The following is a 17,112-nucleotide window of genomic DNA, read 5'->3' as shown; positions in this document are numbered from 1 at the left end:
GCAAAGAATATTCAAAGATGCATGCATGCATGTGAGTACTATGATAAGACAATAATTTTTATTGACTTTTGTCTTTTGAAGTACTATTCAAAAAAGAACAGTAGTATTTTTTTTTTTGAAAATAGAACAGTAGTATTTTTTAATTTCTATTTGCGAGAAAGAAAGGTAGTGTATATATATGTGATTCTAAATTTAATTTAATTTAAATTAATGATGACCGTACACGTTGTAAATTTCAGTTGATCACGGCCTAGGGTTAAAACATAACGGAGATAGTCTATTTAAAATACATTAATCGAAATAGGCGTCTTATTTTTAAACAAACACATTTTTAATATAAATGATATATAATTTATATTATATTATTAATGTTGAAACATGAAAAATTTAAGCAAACATAAAAACGCTCATTCATTAGAAATGATATAAACTTGAATACTGTAAAAGGCGAAATATTACCACTTTGATTGTTTATATTTTTATTATTAGTATTTATGTTAACAATAATTATTTATTAATCCATTGAACTATATCATATAATTATGATTAAACATATTTATATAAATTTTGGACATATACCATATTATAGTTATATATATAATGTTGAATATTAATTCACATGTTCCAAAATTTATTTATTACTCCCTCCGTCCCCTTTTACTTGTCCCTTTTGAAAAAATAACGCATCTTAAGAAAATGTTAGGTGGATATCTTGTTTTCATACATATCCCTAATAAATGTGATGAATTAGATAGAGTTGTGTATATATATATATATGCTAGTCAAACATTGGAATTTGTTACATTTTGAAAAAACATACAAAAAGTTGCTTCGAAAAGAGAAGTGGACAAGTAATTTGAGACAAAAAAAAATTTCAAAAGGGACATGTAAAAAGGGACGGAGGGAGTAATATATAGATAATGATATATCAATAAGAACCCGCACCAAAATGCAAGTTAGTATAATCAACAAGCAAGCACCAGAAGCGCAGAGAAAACAAAATGGTGGAAACTGGAGTGAAGGACCACTGGTAGGTAAAGTATATAGAGCTCACGGCAGAGCAGGCCGTGAAACACATTTGATAAGTAGTACTAAAATTGGACGGGCATAACACGTGTTCGGTGGATGATTTCATCGTCGTACGTAGACGAGACCAACGTAATCAAAGTAGTACTTCGACAAATATAATCGTTGATAGCAGGTTGTTTAAAATTATAGACAGATGATGAGTATGATTGAAGTGTGGTTTTTTCAAAAAATTAATTACACTTTTTATTTTTAATATACTAATTCATTTTTTAACTAAATATTTTTTACTCTATGATCGTAGATGCTTTAAGTTTCTAATTCATTCTCTAAATTAAGTTAAGAACAATTATATAGGAAAATCTTCTGGGACTTGCCCCGTAAGTTCTAACAACAAACAAGGAACTCTAAACATATGCATATCAATGGACCCGCAAAATGAAGGAGACTGACCTGTTAAACCAGTTGAAGACCAAGTTGAATTGTAAAAACTGGTGAGTTTTCTCAATTTTGAGGCGCGTTTTCTTTTTCTTTTTGAGAAAATATAGCAGAAATTTGATTTTGATATTAATTCTGAATTAACGAGACTTGAACACAAATACAAGATATTCTTTTAAAGTATTCTGAAATCATATTCAAATATAAATGCCCTATTGACAACTAACTCTTAGCAAATTGGATTAATCGTTTTTACTCCCTCCGTCCCACTGAGTAGTATACATTGGGGGACGGGGACACGACACGGATTTTAATGCTCCTGTAAAGTGTAGTTGTATAATTTATTTTTAAAATTTTCTTTTTCGGAATTAAAGTTTGTATGTTATATTTTTATACAGAAAAAGAAAATCTCAAAAATAAATTACGGAACTATATTTTATAAGAGTATTGAAATGCGTGTCGAGCAGTTAAAAAGAAACGTATACAATTAAATGGGACAGAGGGAGTACTATTTACAATTAAATGGGACAGAGGGAGTACTATTTAGCTGAAGTAACTATTTTGACTAATGTATTCATATTGAATTAGCTGTTAATTTGGTAAAAAAACTATTTAATTAATTTTTCGTATTTTATTTAAACATATATAATTTTTTCAGATTTAGTTTTTTTTAATCCAAACCACTGTCTTAATCCACTAATTACCAATCAATATTAAATGATTTATATAATCAAATCTTAATTATATCGGAAAAGAAAATGAAAAATCTGTTAATAACATATTTCACCCTGTTTGCATTATTCGGGACCTAACAAGAAGCAGTGGACATATTTTAGGAAGGAACAAAGGCTCTTTCGAATCAAATCCTTTATTATGTACTACAACGTGGAGGGATGCACATTTTCCTACAAGATGTAGGAGTTGAATTGCAGATTTGTATTATCATGAAAATGCAGATCCTATTATAGTTTAGTGCTCGTTTGGTTGCCTCTCCAATACTCAGGAATTTCAATTTCCTAAGAAGTAACTATAGATGAAGTTGTTTGGTTGATAAAAGTAAAGGAAGAGCAACTTCCATGGAAGTATGAATTTGTAGGAAGTTATTAACCCACCACACCCTTGGTCATTGGAAGTTCCCATGATTTTAAATTCCACTGTAACAACCAAATAATTTTTTTCACTTCCTATATATTTTAATTACCAGGAAATTACTACTTCCCATAGGAAGTTAATTCCCGGATGCAACCAAACAAGCACTTATTTTGGAGCACGTTTAGGCGAGCTTATGATTTAGTACTTAATGTGAATTATGACTTAATGTGACTTATTTAAAAAATTGGGAGTTTAAAATACCAGTTTGGATAATTTTTGAATTATTGATGATTTAGGGGTTATTAAAAATATAATAATAATAATAAAAGTGTATGGATAATTTATTACTTATTGGAAATTTTATCGTAAAAAAAATTCGAAAAAATTAAGTCATTGAAAAAGTATTTCAAACTAATTTCTGGTTTTAAATCTGATTCTGACTTATTTCCGGCTTTAAGCAGACTCCTGACTTATTATACAAACAGACATATTTCAGCTTAAAATTGTAACTCACTTAAAGCCTGGACTTTAAGCCGAGGCAAACAGGCTCGTACTCGGAGGAGGGAGGAGAGCACAATCATTGGTTTTAGAATTTATTTCTTTCTGCAAGGAGATGTAAAATAGGTTTGTTATATCTGTAAAATTTACAAGCTAATTTATGCTTTTACCGAAAACTACTCTATCTAATGGAAGCAAAGAGAAAGAGAGATCTTACCCCAGTACTTCAAGAGATTTAATACTGATAGATTTAGTTTCTCTCCTCTTTCTCTTTCTAGAATGGGAGAGCAGTCCTTGTGTATATATATCTGTCTCTCTGTTATGTGTTTGGATGGTTCTTTTTATATCTTCTTTTTGCTGAGTCATTCCTTTTTTCCTTCTTTTATTGCCACTTCAACAGCTCTAGTGTAATAGAGTAGGTGATTAATCAGTTTTGTGTCACAAGCATACAGGTGAGTCAAAAGGGGTAGGGATAGGTGTTCTTACGGATGTGAGACACATGTGTCTCTGTTGGAGGCTAAGCAGGCATGGTAGGGATCGCAGGGTAGGCTATATTCCAAGGGGAGATGGCCTCAGACCCTACGGTCTTAGGTGTCTTACGGTCCTGATGTCTTGGGGCCTGTTTGGGACGGCGCTTGGATGAGACCTATGGTCTCTCAGTATTGGCTGATTCTCGGTCCATCATATGTCCCCCCGTAGTAAAGGAGCCTTCTGAGGCTTACATTAGGTCTAGTGAAAAGTGTACAGGCGTTTTTCTGTGGGGGTTTTCTTGCATTTTATTTGGTCCATTCACTTTCGTTTTAACAGATATTCTCGTCTAATTAGTGTTTAAGAACGTTTTAAGAGGTAATCTTTCCTTTTATTATAATTTTTTGTGGAATTTCATGTCGGTTGGACTGTTTTGTTTAAGTAAGATGTGAACATGGATGTTGTAATGGATGATATTAGGGTTGTATGAAATTTAACTGTTTTCTTATTGTGTTTCTTAATTTGTGGGTATTGGTATTCATATGGTTAGCCTTGGTTTGGGAGAGCAAAAAAGCTTCAATTTTAAGTGTCATTGTGGCGAGATTTGATGTTTATGTTTTTGATTTGACGTTTGTTGTTGCAGAAAGTTAGCCAGAAAGTATAGCACGAGAATAACTTTTCAAAGGATTGTAGATGTGTAATAAATTTTATCTAAATAGTCCTGTTTTTTTTCTAGACAATGAAGAAGTGTAACATTTCTTGTATTAGGTACAGGCATATTGGTATTGGTGAACAGTGGTAGCCTTTGTGCTGAGTAACGAAGTTGGTTGTGGGGCTGCGTTTGTCTCGCGCCTCCCTGGTTCATGCTAGTAGCATCGATAATGTTGCTTGTCCAGATGTATGGGGATTTGAGAGCTTTCTAGGACTCCTAATAGAAGACTCCTAGGGTCGGAAGCTGATGGATCATGTATATTTAGGGAAATATGGAGTAGAACGTTGTAAAACTATTGGAATTTTGTGCGTGAGTTGTAGGTTTTTTTAAAAACTTTGTGAATTGCGAAGGGTGGGCGAGGTTGCCTCATGTATGTGTCTTTTTCATGTTTTTATGAATTCGATGGAAGGCAGGTTAATAAGCATGTGTTCTTATTCTGGTGAACTTTATGATTTTGTAAAAATTGTGAATGTGGTTCTATGACTTGTTTATGGGCGCTTTGATGTTTTCATGTGAGTAGGTGTGCCGCGAACGAAGGAGAAGTAATCTTTTAGGTTACTTTGGAAGCTAGGGCAACATGTAGTGAGAGGTACATGGTTTGTTACGGGGCCGTATATACTGTAGGGTTGTATATGTCGGCTTTTTGGCAGAGACGTGGGGCTGTAGCGTTGTACGGCTACCTATGTTGGCCTTTTGGCAATGGAGTCATAGCAAGGGTGTGGCTATGTATGCTGGCTTTTTGCTGTTGGACTATAGCGATTGTAGGGATATGTATGATGGCCATGTGGCAGAGGTGCCATAGCGAACGAATGGGCCATTCATGCATAAGGTGGCTTTTCGTCGTAGGGATGTAGCTATCACAGGGCTACTTATGTTGGCCATTTGGCGTGGCTGTTTGGTGAAACCCATGAGGTTGTGTGGGTTGTAGTGAACCTTAGGGCCGTAGAAAAAATGGGCTACGTATGTTGGCCATTTGGTCAAACTCGTAGGATTGTGTGGGTCGCAGTGGACCTTATGGCTATAGCGAAAATGGAGTGGCATATATGGCCGAGTCGCTCAATGCGACAGAAAACGTAGATTAAGTGATGGATATTTTACAAGTAGAGGTGTTAGGTATATAGAAAGTTGCTAATCACCTAATACATACTTCGGGGGCATGGAGGTGCCTTCATTGATAGAAGCGGCCAAGGTTGGAGATATGTCAAGTGTCGGGGACGGGGTCTGTTCGAAATTTTTGTGTGTTCCTTCCATGTGATGGGTATGATATTATGTTTTTGGATCGTAAATGCACAATGGTGTTCCCTTTGTTGTTATTTAGGCAGCCTATCATCGTGATTCAGGCTGTTTGGTATGGATTTTATGTTTTTCATGCTCATAAATTTTTTATTTTACATGCTTGTGTGAAGCATGATGGGGTGCCTACCGCAGGGGGATGGTCTTTAGGCCATCCTGTGAGGAGCCCGTTTATGTGAGACTAAAGATTTCTTGGCTGTCGGAGTAGTTAAGAGACTTTGTGATAGTGGTATTAGTTGCGGCGATATATCGTAGCGTTCGTTGCGCTATTTGTAAGGGTCAGTAGGCATAACGAGCGAATGTGTGATGTATGTAGGCTCTTTGTTGTTGGGCCGTAGCGATTGTAGGGCTACGTATGATGGCCTTGTGGCAGGGGAGCCATAGCGAATGAGTGGGCCATGTATGTAGTCTGTCTGCTGTTGGGCTGTAGCGATTGTAGGGCTACGCGTGATGGCCTTGTGGCAGAGTAGCCATAGCAAGCGAATGTGCGATGTATGTAGGCTCTCTGCTGTTGGGCCGTAGCGATTGTAGGGCTACGTATGATGGCCTTGTGGTAGAGTAGCCATAGCGAGCATGTAGAGTTGTAGCTATTGTAGGACCGTAGCTGTTGTAGGGCTACATACGTAGGCCTTTTGGCGAATGAGCCTTATGTGTAAGGGGGCTCCTCGCTGTTGGGCCGTAGCTATTGTAGGGCTACTTATGTTGGCCTCTTGGCGAATGAGCCTTATGTGTAAGGGGGCTCCCCGCTGTTGGGCCATAGCTATTGTAGGGCTACTTATGTTGGCCTCACGCATAAGGTGGCTCTTAGATGTAGAGTTGTAGCTATTGTAGGGCCGTAGCTATTGTAGTGCTACTTATGTTGGCCATTTGGCGAATAAGCCCTGAGTTGTAAGGGGGCTCTTCGCAGTTGGGCCGTAGCTATTGTCGGGCTACTTATGTTGGCCATTTGGCGAATATGCCCTGAGTTGTAAGGGGGCTCTTCGCAGTTGGGCCGTAGCTATTGTGGGGCTACTTATGTTGGCCATTTGGCAAATAAGCCCTGAGTTGTAAGGGGGCTCTTCGCAGTTGGGCCGTAGCTATTGTGGGGCTACTTATGTTGGCCATAGCCCTGAGTTGTAAGAGGGCTCTTCGCAGTTGGGCCGTAGCTATTGTAGAGCTACTTATGTTGGCCATTGGGCGAATAAGCCCTGAGTTGTAAGGGGGCTCTTCGCAGTTAGGCCGTAGCTATTGTAGGGCTACGTATGATGTCCTTGTTTTATTCTGTGTTAGATAACGCTTAAGGAAAAGGGGAGATATATGAGGTGGTAGAAAAAATTTACATACAGATGTGTTATTTGTATACTAACTGAAAGTCGCTGTATACCTGTATGCAATCAACCTTGAGATCGTGAGCTAGGCGGAGGACGGCTAGAAGGGTTTCGTATTCAGAGCAATTGTTAGCGGTGGGGAAGTCGAATCTATTGGATTGCTGAATTTGAAAGCACTCTTCAGTGGTCGGAGGACCTGGACCTTGCTCTTCGTCCATGTCGGGGACTGTTGTTGCCAAATGGGCAATGGTGGGAGTTTGCTGAGACTCGAGACCTAGAGGAAGAACGGTTTGGCCTATGAAGGTCGTTATCTGGGCAGCCAAATTATCCACCTACTCTTGTAGATGTCGTTGTTGAGCTTTATATTGGTCGAAGCGATCGAAATTCGGGGAGTGAGATGGTGAGGGAGTGATGCTATACGGGTGGCCGTGAGAAGACTGAGATGGTGAAGGTGCTATACGGGAATGATGCTATACAGGTGATTGATTTTTCGCTCACCTTTCGTCGTTTAGGGTTTTCTTCCTGGTCGTAGTGGTATGGCGGTGAAAATCACGGGTTTCTCTTTCTTTCCGATCCCCGGCGGCGGCGCCAATTGATAGATTTAGTTTCTCTCCTCTTTCTCTTTCTAGAATGGGAGAGCAGTCCTTGTGTATATGTATCCGTCTCTCTGTTATGTGTTTGGATGGTTCTTTTTATATCTTCTTTTTGCTGAGTCACTCCTTTTTTCCTTCTTTTACTGCCACTTCAACAGCTCTAGTGTAATAGAGTAGGTGATTAATCAGTTTTGTGTCACAAGCATACAGGTGAGTCAAAAGGGGTAGGGACAGGTGTTCTTACGGATGTGAGAAACGTGTGTCTCTGTTGGAGGCTAAGCAGGCATGGTAGGGATCACAGGGTAGGCTGGGTTCTAAAGGGAGATGGCCTCAGACCCTACGGTCTTAGGTGTCTTACGGTCCTGATGTCTTGGGGCCTGTTTGGGACGACGCTTGGATGAGACCTACGGTCTCTCGATATTGGCTGATTCTCGGTCCATCAAATACCAAATCTATTTTTTTAAATGCCCGGTTTACGATCTTGTACGTGATCGTGATCGTTTGATAAGAAATGAAAAAGGGATAATATGCCGCGTGTTAAGTAAAAAGAGGATTAATAGAATCTTATTGATTATGTAAGAATGTTACAGTAAGATTTCTTCTTCTTACTCCACACGGGAGGTAATATTTTTGGTACCAAAGTAGGATCCCTTTCTTGAGGTCACCATCTTGCTATTTATAGGCTTTCTACGACCAGTAATGCATGTGCCAATCATGTGCTTTATAAGATTATAGTTATGGACTTCTTTGACATTGGGTTTCTGGCTATGGGCCAACACCGCGGAAATAAGGTCACTACATATGTGTATATCACAATCCAGACGAAGACAATCCATTTTTAACTCCAGATTAATATATGTTCTTCTCTATTTCAAAACGTTCGGGGGTCGCTTGGAGGGCTATCTTGAATTAGGTATGGGTTTCGTTCATTCCAAACCCCATAAAGAAACAAATTTTCAAACCCACAGTATGGATTTTGATACCCAAAAGATGAGGTGGGTATGAAATGGGGTATGAGTATCAGTTTTATATTATCAGTTTTATATTTTATTTTTGTCTATATTTAAGCAATTAAATATTAATATTTAATATTTAATATAAAAATAATCAATAAAGCAAAAATATATAACAATAATAATTTTTATTAATATTTTAATTAATATAAATAACTAATATAATTATTTTTAAAAAATTAGATATATTGATTTCAGCGATCGACCAGACACATGATATATGATACCTTAAACCCATACCACCTTAATCCGATTACAGTTCCAAACTAATATCACTTGGCAAACGACCCCCCGAAGGACTTGCAAAATTCAAGCAACCTCAATGGAAAATTACAAGACTTACTCAATCACACAACTTCAACTCCATGCTCGAAGTTTTAGATAGAAATACTATTAGGAACTCCTTTTGCTGTAACTCCAGGTTCTGAATAAGGTTTCAAAAGCTCATATGGCACTACACCAGCTCCAGTTCTGTTCCTCAACTTTTTATCATTATTTCGGGCATCAACAATTCCTTCAAGCTCCTTCAACTTTCCAGCAAACACTTCAAATGCTGATTTGATGGCAGGGTCCTCTGCCCATGAAGGCTCTGGCGCTTCACCAATGTACTCCTCGTCAATTGAATGATTTGACAGAACATCCAGAATGGCCATAATTTTGGAAGCTTGAAGTTGTGTTGGAAAGCATGACAAAAGTGCATCTTCAGGCCTTCTTTCAAATGTTTTCCATTCTTCATCAGTTGGATCTTCGGATGGCATTTTGACTCTAGCTATTGTTGGTCTATTAGGCATATAAGCTGCAAAGTCATACTGTCCAAAGTTGACAGCTGCATGGTGACCAGATGTTACCCATATAATGGTTGTGATGATTTGTACTAAATCTTTTGGGGTTTTGAGATTCGGCCACCAGGGTTCATCTTTTTTGTCACCATGTCCAACTGTTCGGATTTCTTCCCACCATGCTTGGAGTTCTTCATCAGATTCAATCTGGCCTGGTTTAGGATAGTAATGGTTTACATAATCTGTAACCCATTGTTTAATGGTGTCCCATAGGATTAGACCATCATTTGCATAGGGGTAATCTTCTATTGTCAACTTTAGACCATGTGGAGCTCTTGGATCTTTCTCTGCCATTCCCCTGCAAAAGTTTAATAAAATTTTGATTGTGTTAGGTTCTTAACACTAAAAAGAGGTGGCGATTAAAATTTAGGCTGGCGTGAGGTTGCAGATTGAAATATAGGCTGTTCTGTGGCCACATATGTTTAACATACCTTCACTTGCTCATTACATTCCTCTAATTAAACTCCAAACCCATTCCTTCCAATTTAATTGAAAGGTCATTCTTTCACAAACTTTCACATCATTTTTATTTACACACTATCTTTTTTGTCATTACTGCAAGTCTTATATTTATCTCTTCTATGTTCAATTACCGTGTTCATAGTTTTCAGGACATTCATATCCCTGATCCATTCCAACTAAGCAAGCTTAAAAAAATACAAAAAAGTTTTTTAAACTTTCTTTGTTTGAGCTCGACACTATCACAAATGCAATTCACCAGAATAAGTGCACCCCAAGTTCCTTCTTGATTGTGAAATAGTAAAGCTCAACAGCAAAATGCACAGAGTTTAGTTTTTAAGGTCTTTAGGCCAGTAAAGCACAGTTAAGAGTCTGTTTAAGCGTCAGTGGAAAATGATTTGGTATATAATGACTGGTTAGTAGAGTTACTTCCTTGGTAAGCAAATCAGGTTGTTAGTAAGTAATTACCTGCTAATGAGGTCTTCTGGCAGTGCCTGGTGATCAAAACGCCAAAGCTTGTCGTACGCAACAGAGCTAAATTCGATAGAGTACTTTCTAGGTGCAAAGGATGACTCAATAATTCCATCCGCGTTAATGAGAGCTTGTCGCGCCAAGGCGTTGATTTCCATTGTGTATCGGAAATAAGGATGTAATAGTCTGTAAATTGGGTGCGCCTCACTGAGTTGTCTGTTGGTTGCAATTATATAAGGCTCTGTTGCACAATGAGTTCTTAGCCTGCAAAATAAAAACGACACACATTAAGCCCTGATATCACTGTTTACACCTTATACACACTGAACATTAAACTAGTACTAGTAGTTTATAAATTTTAAATTGAGCAGAACAACCATTATTTTCTAAGATAACGGCACATGAGGTTTCTTACAAAAGACTTCTCGTTCTTGTCATGTATCATATGAGGATAATATATTTGCAAGATTGTGAAATCGTGTCTTTATTGGCCAGCTTAACATTTAGTTTCGATAATTTCAGCAAAACATGACTTAATGTCTCTTAAACTGATAAATAAATTTTCAGACTATGTGCAATGTGTTAAATTAAGCAGAGATTTAAGTGAAAATGTACCAATGACTAATAAGCTGGTGAAAACCAGAGTCATGCGCCAGGAAATGAGCTTTAGCGAGCTTCCAAAGCCAACCACTTGTAGCATCAATCCCGGGAGCATAGGCTTCCTTCCACTGGGGTTTCCCATCCATTGGAGGTCGGACAAGCTCAATGGCTACTGGCTTCAAAGTGCCAATAGGAGTTAGAAAAAACAAGGCCCTTGATCCATACAAAGTCGTCCCTTTTATCTCTCTGACTTTCTTCACATATGGTAGTAGCAAATCATGGTAATCTATAATGAAAAGTTTCTTCTTCTTTATGGCCTGCAATCATATGTATAATCATCATAATTCATACATAAGCTGATTCAAGTAGAATTATGGTATTTATTTTGATCACCAAAACACAACAATGTCTAGACTATGATCCCATTCTTTTAAGGGGACTAATATACAACTAACAATTACCTCGTCAACTGTCATGAATCCTCTGATTACTTCTTCCACCGTTTTTGTGGTGATTGCTGATTCAGGAGGCCCGTACTCCTTAGGGTCGAGCTGACTTTTCAATGGCCATTCCTGCAAATAATTTATGTATACCAACATTCATGTTCATGCTTCTTATAAACCTAGGAATGCACAAATAATTAACATTTTCTACGTACAACAATTTTATGTTTTTAAGATAGTACATAATCAAGATGACATACTTTAACCAATTGTAAGCAACAAGGGTTCAGGCCAGCAAGGGTTTGACGACCAAATTCCTCATCCTTCATCCACTTAAATTTATCTCCTGTAAATTAGTATACAATAAAAAATATGGAATCAGACAACGAACCAAATATAAATGAACTGCATTGTCCATTTCAAGAGGTTAAAGGAGAGATAGGTAACGTTTTTGATCTTACGGTCAAGAAATTCAGGAGTCTCAAAAAGAATGAGATTTTTCCCTTGATCAGTAACAGTTTTGAGGAGACGAGGCAGAAGATTGATCAGAGTTGATTTAGGAACCTCAGGCAGATCAATGCCCTCATTGAAGAGAGTATCAATGGCGGTGAAATAGGGAAATCCAAGTTCCGCGTCGATGGACACATTCTCGATTGAAGGTATGACAGCATGAATCACCGAGTAGACCGTCTTGGCTGAGAATGATAAGGACTTGACCTCTGCGAATTCTTCATCTCTGGGCACATAAACACTGCTCCCCCTTTTCTCGGACAACGGATCTGTACATATCATATCAGATCACTGGTATACTATACATCTTAATTACAAATTCAAACAATGACCCCCTAGCATAGTATTTAGCAGTATCCAACATTCTCCCACATTATAGCTTAAGTAAATATTCTGTACAAACATGGAATGTCGATGTCAAATAGTACTACAAAGAGATTAAATTTTGTAATGGCAACAGTGCATTTGTAATTAATTTTTAGTAACAGGGCATGCCAATCCTGTATTTCAATTTGTTTGGTTTTACTTGAAACCAGACCCCAAATATTAATTGTCCTAAAGATAGAAGCTACATGGAAATCGACTTAACACGGTCTTATATCATATATGATCAACATATAGTGAGGAGGTTGGTGTTGCTACCTTTTTTAGAGCGGGGACGGCCAGTTCTGCAACGCCTGGGATAAGGGAATTCCTTGCCGCCCAGAATAGGCCTTGCGAGTTTTGCATCTTTGTCGGGATCACCGAGATCATTATAAACATCGTAATCGTAAATTCTGTCCTTGCTTTTTCTTTCTCCAGTGCCGTCTCCTCTCTTTTTCATCAGCTCATTTTCTCTGTACTTTTTGAGTCCCTCGGGTGTATCCGATGGCAGATAGGACTGCTTGTAAAACAATCTTCATGTTACAATTTTATTGTTGCACTAGCAATTAGCTGCTAAGTATTTTCTATGGGAACTAACAGTAATGCGCACATTGTAGACATATATAGCAGCAGTCTGAGGAGCAGGTTTTAAACTCCAGTGACAGTTTAATATTTTGATAATTTGGAATTTTGACAGCAAATTAGTATAATTATGTACTTGAAACATCTTTCATGAAATATAAAAACACTGATAACAATCTGGCAGAGAAACCCAAAAATCGAATGACAAAGAAAGTAATGGAGTAAAGAAGAACCGTTGATACATCTACATCTGCTGCATATAATGGACCCCTCAACTGAACTGAAGCTATGGGTTTGGAGGGTCATACATACGACAGCGCGAACAACGTCAGTCTCGTACGACGACGAAGCACGTAATATCATTGGCTTAGCTAGGTTTTTGTCACCTTCCAGGTTTTCTATGGTCCATAATTTATAACTACCATTCTGCGCTTTCATCTTCTCCTTCCGTTTTAATACATGTAGCACTTTATATATGCAGCACTTTATATATGCAGAAAAAATTTAAAAATACTCCCTCCGTCCCATTTTAACTGATTTTGACTTTTTTATACGTATTTTAAAATGTTAAAAAAATCACTATCAAAACATAATTATTCTTTATAAAATTTATATCAAATAAAAGTTTAGCATCTAAACTTTTTTTTTTATAATAGTTTAGGATCTAAACTTTTATTTAATATAAGAATTGAACTTTTTTATTGAGTAGATATTATTTTTATAGACCTCTCAAATAATCAAACATCGTTAAAATGGGTCAGGAGTATTAAAGATCATATGTTATCACAGAGAAGCTATTAACAGTTGCATATATAATTATAAATGAACAAGAGAATAGAAAAATATAATACTAACCTTGTTAGTGAAGAAAAATCTATTATCCGTATTGTCACGGTGGGAATCAACCCAGGATTCACAGTTGACAAGGATGCTGCCATTAGGGAAGCCGTCGAGCTGAATGGTCTTGAAGAACATCTCATTGTGATGTTCATTCTCTACTTTCACACCTCCGATCTCTCCGAAATCGTTCGGGACCTTAAATTTACATTCGTATTTCACGTCGTCTGCGTCCACATTTCCTGCCCTGTGTGCGTACCCCTTGATCGTCTTCTTCTCTAATCCCGTTGCTGATCAACAACCAATATTATCATAATCAATTAATTATAGCTAGCTAGGGTTGATTAAAAGCAAGATTCACTTGATAGATGTTAATCATGCAAAGTAATTAGTATATACTCCCCGTCACATTTTATTTGAAACTATTTTCTTTTTTTGAATGTTCCAAAATTTATTTGTAACACTTTTCTAAAGATTATTACAAACAACACATTCAGTTTCAAACAAGCTCAACCAAAGAGTGCATGTATGGTTTCATGACTATATTATTTTACAAATTTAGACTCTCTACGATCAACCTTTTCTGTTTTTCTGTTCATTTTCACAACTAAAATAGCAAGAAGTGGTCCCTAAAATGACCGTCCGGAAAAGAAAATGGTCCCCAGATAATATTAAACAAGGTTAGGCCTGAGTAATAAATACAGGAATAATTTGGATAATTTGTAGGCAAGTACAGATAAGATTTCCCTGAATTCATTGGTTCTGCGTTCATGCCTTTCATTTTCTAACTATATCACTGGATTTCCGCAGCTCATATGGCTGAATATAACTTGCTGATCAGAGTATTAATTTAGATTTGAAAAATATATTTTTGGAGATAAATTCTCTATAAATTATAGTTTGTCAAGTAAGAAAGATTTGTTGAAAGTAATTTTTAGATTCCGTCATTTGTTTATAAGAAAATTGATGAGAATAATTTCATTTTAAAATCTAATTTTCTTTTGAAAGGGTGGAATGTTCCTTGATATTGTAATATTTTTTAATAAGATTTCTCTGCTAAATAATATATATCCTAATGGGGCCAATAAAAGGAGAATATCTTTGCGAATTGGTAATTTTCTTGTGTATTTTGTCATGGGAAAATATTTTTTACAAATAAAAAAAGATCAAAAATCATAAAATATTGTTAGATAATTCATTTTCTGGTGAACGAATGAACTGTAATTTTCCAATCCTAAATTTGAGTGATTTTTTTTTTCGTGGTATTTAGTTATATAGTAAAATTACTACTATCATAATTTATTTTCTTTGAATTAAAATTTAGTACTCATGAAATGCCTTTATAAACTATAAAATTCATTTATATGAGGATAATATGTGCATGCGGCGCAATGCTACTTTAATTTAATAATTTCCAACTGAATCAAAGATATTTTAAACAAAAAAAACTTCTTATCACGAGGCACATCATGTTCTAACTGAATTATTTTAAATATTGTAAAATTTAAATAAAAAAAGTTAACCAGGTCTAAATTTGTAAATCTTTTTAAATGCTCTTTTCAAAAAATCGGTCATTAATCGTGATTAATCACCTGTTAATCCATGTTACGTAATTCAACAAACTAACTAAATCTCTGATCAATTCGACTAATCTATTTAATCTTTGTTTCGTGACACTGATTAACTCCGATTTTTGCTTTTACAACACTGATTACAATTAACATATATAATTATATTTATACAAAAACATTGACTATAATTTTTTTAATTTCAAATTAATGAACATTGATTATAATTTGATAACTTGTAGCTTATAGTATTTAAATATATTTTACATCTAAGAAATATAAAACAATTGAAGTCCTAATTAGGTTTCATTCAACTTTGGAAAATGACATTTAATTAAGTAGAAGTTGAGGGTATCTCAATACAAAAAGATCACTTGAGCATGCAATCGATACGATAATGAATCTACCTACGTTTGTGGTGTGGGTAGGTATACTGGGTACCTTTATCTTTGCTCTCTCCACGCTCATCATAATCTATATACTCTGTCTATTAATTTTCTGGGTCTCATTATAATGACCTAGAATTCTACTAATTATATAATTATGATATGAGGACTCATGTGCATGCAGCTAATACTTACATGGATCAAGATGAGCAGCCACAAGTTCCAACTGAATAGATTTACCAAACAAATCACTTATATCATCCAGCGGATTCCACCCCAAATTTGACAAGAATCCACTCACTGTGAATTGCACCACCACCGTGGCCAACACTTCCGTCGTCGTTTCGGTATAATTAGCCACAGATTTTATGCTACTACTGCTTCTTGCAGCATGACTAACACTAGTACTGATGTTCTTGTTTTTGTTTCCACTACTGCTTGATCTAGCCCTTTTGATGTTCGGAAACGCAGGTTTAGCACCTAAGTTTCCGGAGAAGAAGGGCTTGTGGCATTGCAGTAGGGTTTTTGATGAGGACAGGTTGTGAATCTGAGGCTTCAGCATTGTAAGTTTATATGGACTGAAGTTTGTTGTTAATTGTGTCGTTGATGAATTAAGTGAGGGGTGCTTGTTCTTATTTATAGAGAGAAATGTCAAAGAGATTTTTTATTTTTTTTTTAGAAAAAAGAAAAATGAAAGTGCACGTGATGTTATAAATGGTATTATGATATTATGGCCGTGTTTGAAACTTGGAAGTGTGAGATAAAATTAGAGATTTGAGATCTTTCAAAGGTTTTTATCATTTCAATTCGTTAATGTTATTTTTTGATAATTAATGGATTGAAATAAAGATTTTGGCTAAAAAGCCAATTTTCAAAATGTTATTTTGAGAAATTTTTTAGATTAGAGGTTTTGGTATGTGTCACAAAAAACTAATCAAACACCAATTTGACAAACAGTTTTACAAGCAACCGTCACAATCCGCTAGTCAAAAAATATATTTCAATCAGCTAATTAAAACATCTAATTTAATTCGTTAATTAACTGTTAACTACTAATCGTTAATTCCCAAGCAGGACCTACGACCGTCGACCGCAGAAGAAACAAAAAGGAGGAAACTGGAGTGAAGGGCCACTCAGTCTAAACAAGAAGAAGAGAAAAAAATTGGCTAATAGCTTATCGACAGCTCAGGGCAGAGTCGTGAAACACGTTTGACGACATGTAATGTTAAAATTGTCACCGTTTTTATTTATTTTTTGTCAGGGTGTCTCCATATTTTTGATGCGGCGTGTGTCCAGAAGAGCTGAATTGGATGGACAAGATTTTGCTGTAAGAGGTCAAGGACTAGTCCCGTAAGTAATTCTTACACCAAATAATTAAGGAAGTTCTTTGCCGGAAATAGGACTCTAACATATGCATCAATATATGGACCGGCCAAATGCAGGGCGTAAATGAGAATGGAATGACTTAATGACTTGATAGCTAGTTCACATGATGGAGGAAGAAATAAGGTAGGGCTACTCAAGTTGAAGTCTTGATTGGATTGTGAAAAAACAATTATTTTATTTTTTAAAAATGCTTGTATACATTAAATTTTGGTAGTTATGCATGGGAGC

General features: G+C 36.3%; 1 protein-coding gene across 1 annotated transcript; it reads right to left on the bottom strand.

Moving 5' to 3' along the window:
* Positions 1-8,549: 8,549 nt before the first annotated feature.
* LOC108195869 (linoleate 13S-lipoxygenase 2-1, chloroplastic) lies at positions 8,550-16,188 on the bottom strand. The gene is made up of 9 exons (XM_017362871.2): positions 15,694-16,188; positions 13,563-13,834; positions 12,405-12,642; positions 11,714-12,031; positions 11,513-11,598; positions 11,271-11,381; positions 10,825-11,126; positions 10,207-10,473; positions 8,550-9,577 (listed from the first exon to the last, which is right to left on the bottom strand). Exons 1-9 carry the CDS (start codon positions 16,058-16,060, stop codon positions 8,818-8,820), a joined length of 2,721 nt encoding a protein of 906 aa, XP_017218360.1. The 5' UTR covers positions 16,061-16,188; the 3' UTR covers positions 8,550-8,817.
* Positions 16,189-17,112: the final 924 nt, after the last annotated feature.

Source organism: Daucus carota, chromosome 7 (genome assembly GCF_001625215.2).
Source record: "Daucus carota subsp. sativus chromosome 7, DH1 v3.0, whole genome shotgun sequence".
Classification (NCBI taxonomy): Eukaryota; Viridiplantae; Streptophyta; class Magnoliopsida; order Apiales; family Apiaceae; genus Daucus; species Daucus carota.
This window is presented reverse-complemented; position numbering and strand designations above follow the sequence as displayed.

Excerpts from the sequence above, each read along its gene's own strand:
- LOC108195869 (XM_017362871.2), bottom strand. The coding sequence starts at position 16,060 with ATGCTGAAGCCTCAGATTCACAACCTGTCCTCATCAAAAACCCTACTG. Across the intron at positions 12,032-12,404 it reads CCGTCCCCGCTCTAAAAAAG|ATCCGTTGTCCGAGAAAAGG; the intron begins GTAGCAACACCA and ends TGATATGTACAG. Across the intron at positions 11,382-11,512 it reads GTTGCTTACAATTGGTTAAA|GAATGGCCATTGAAAAGTCA; the intron begins GTATGTCATCTT and ends AATTATTTGCAG.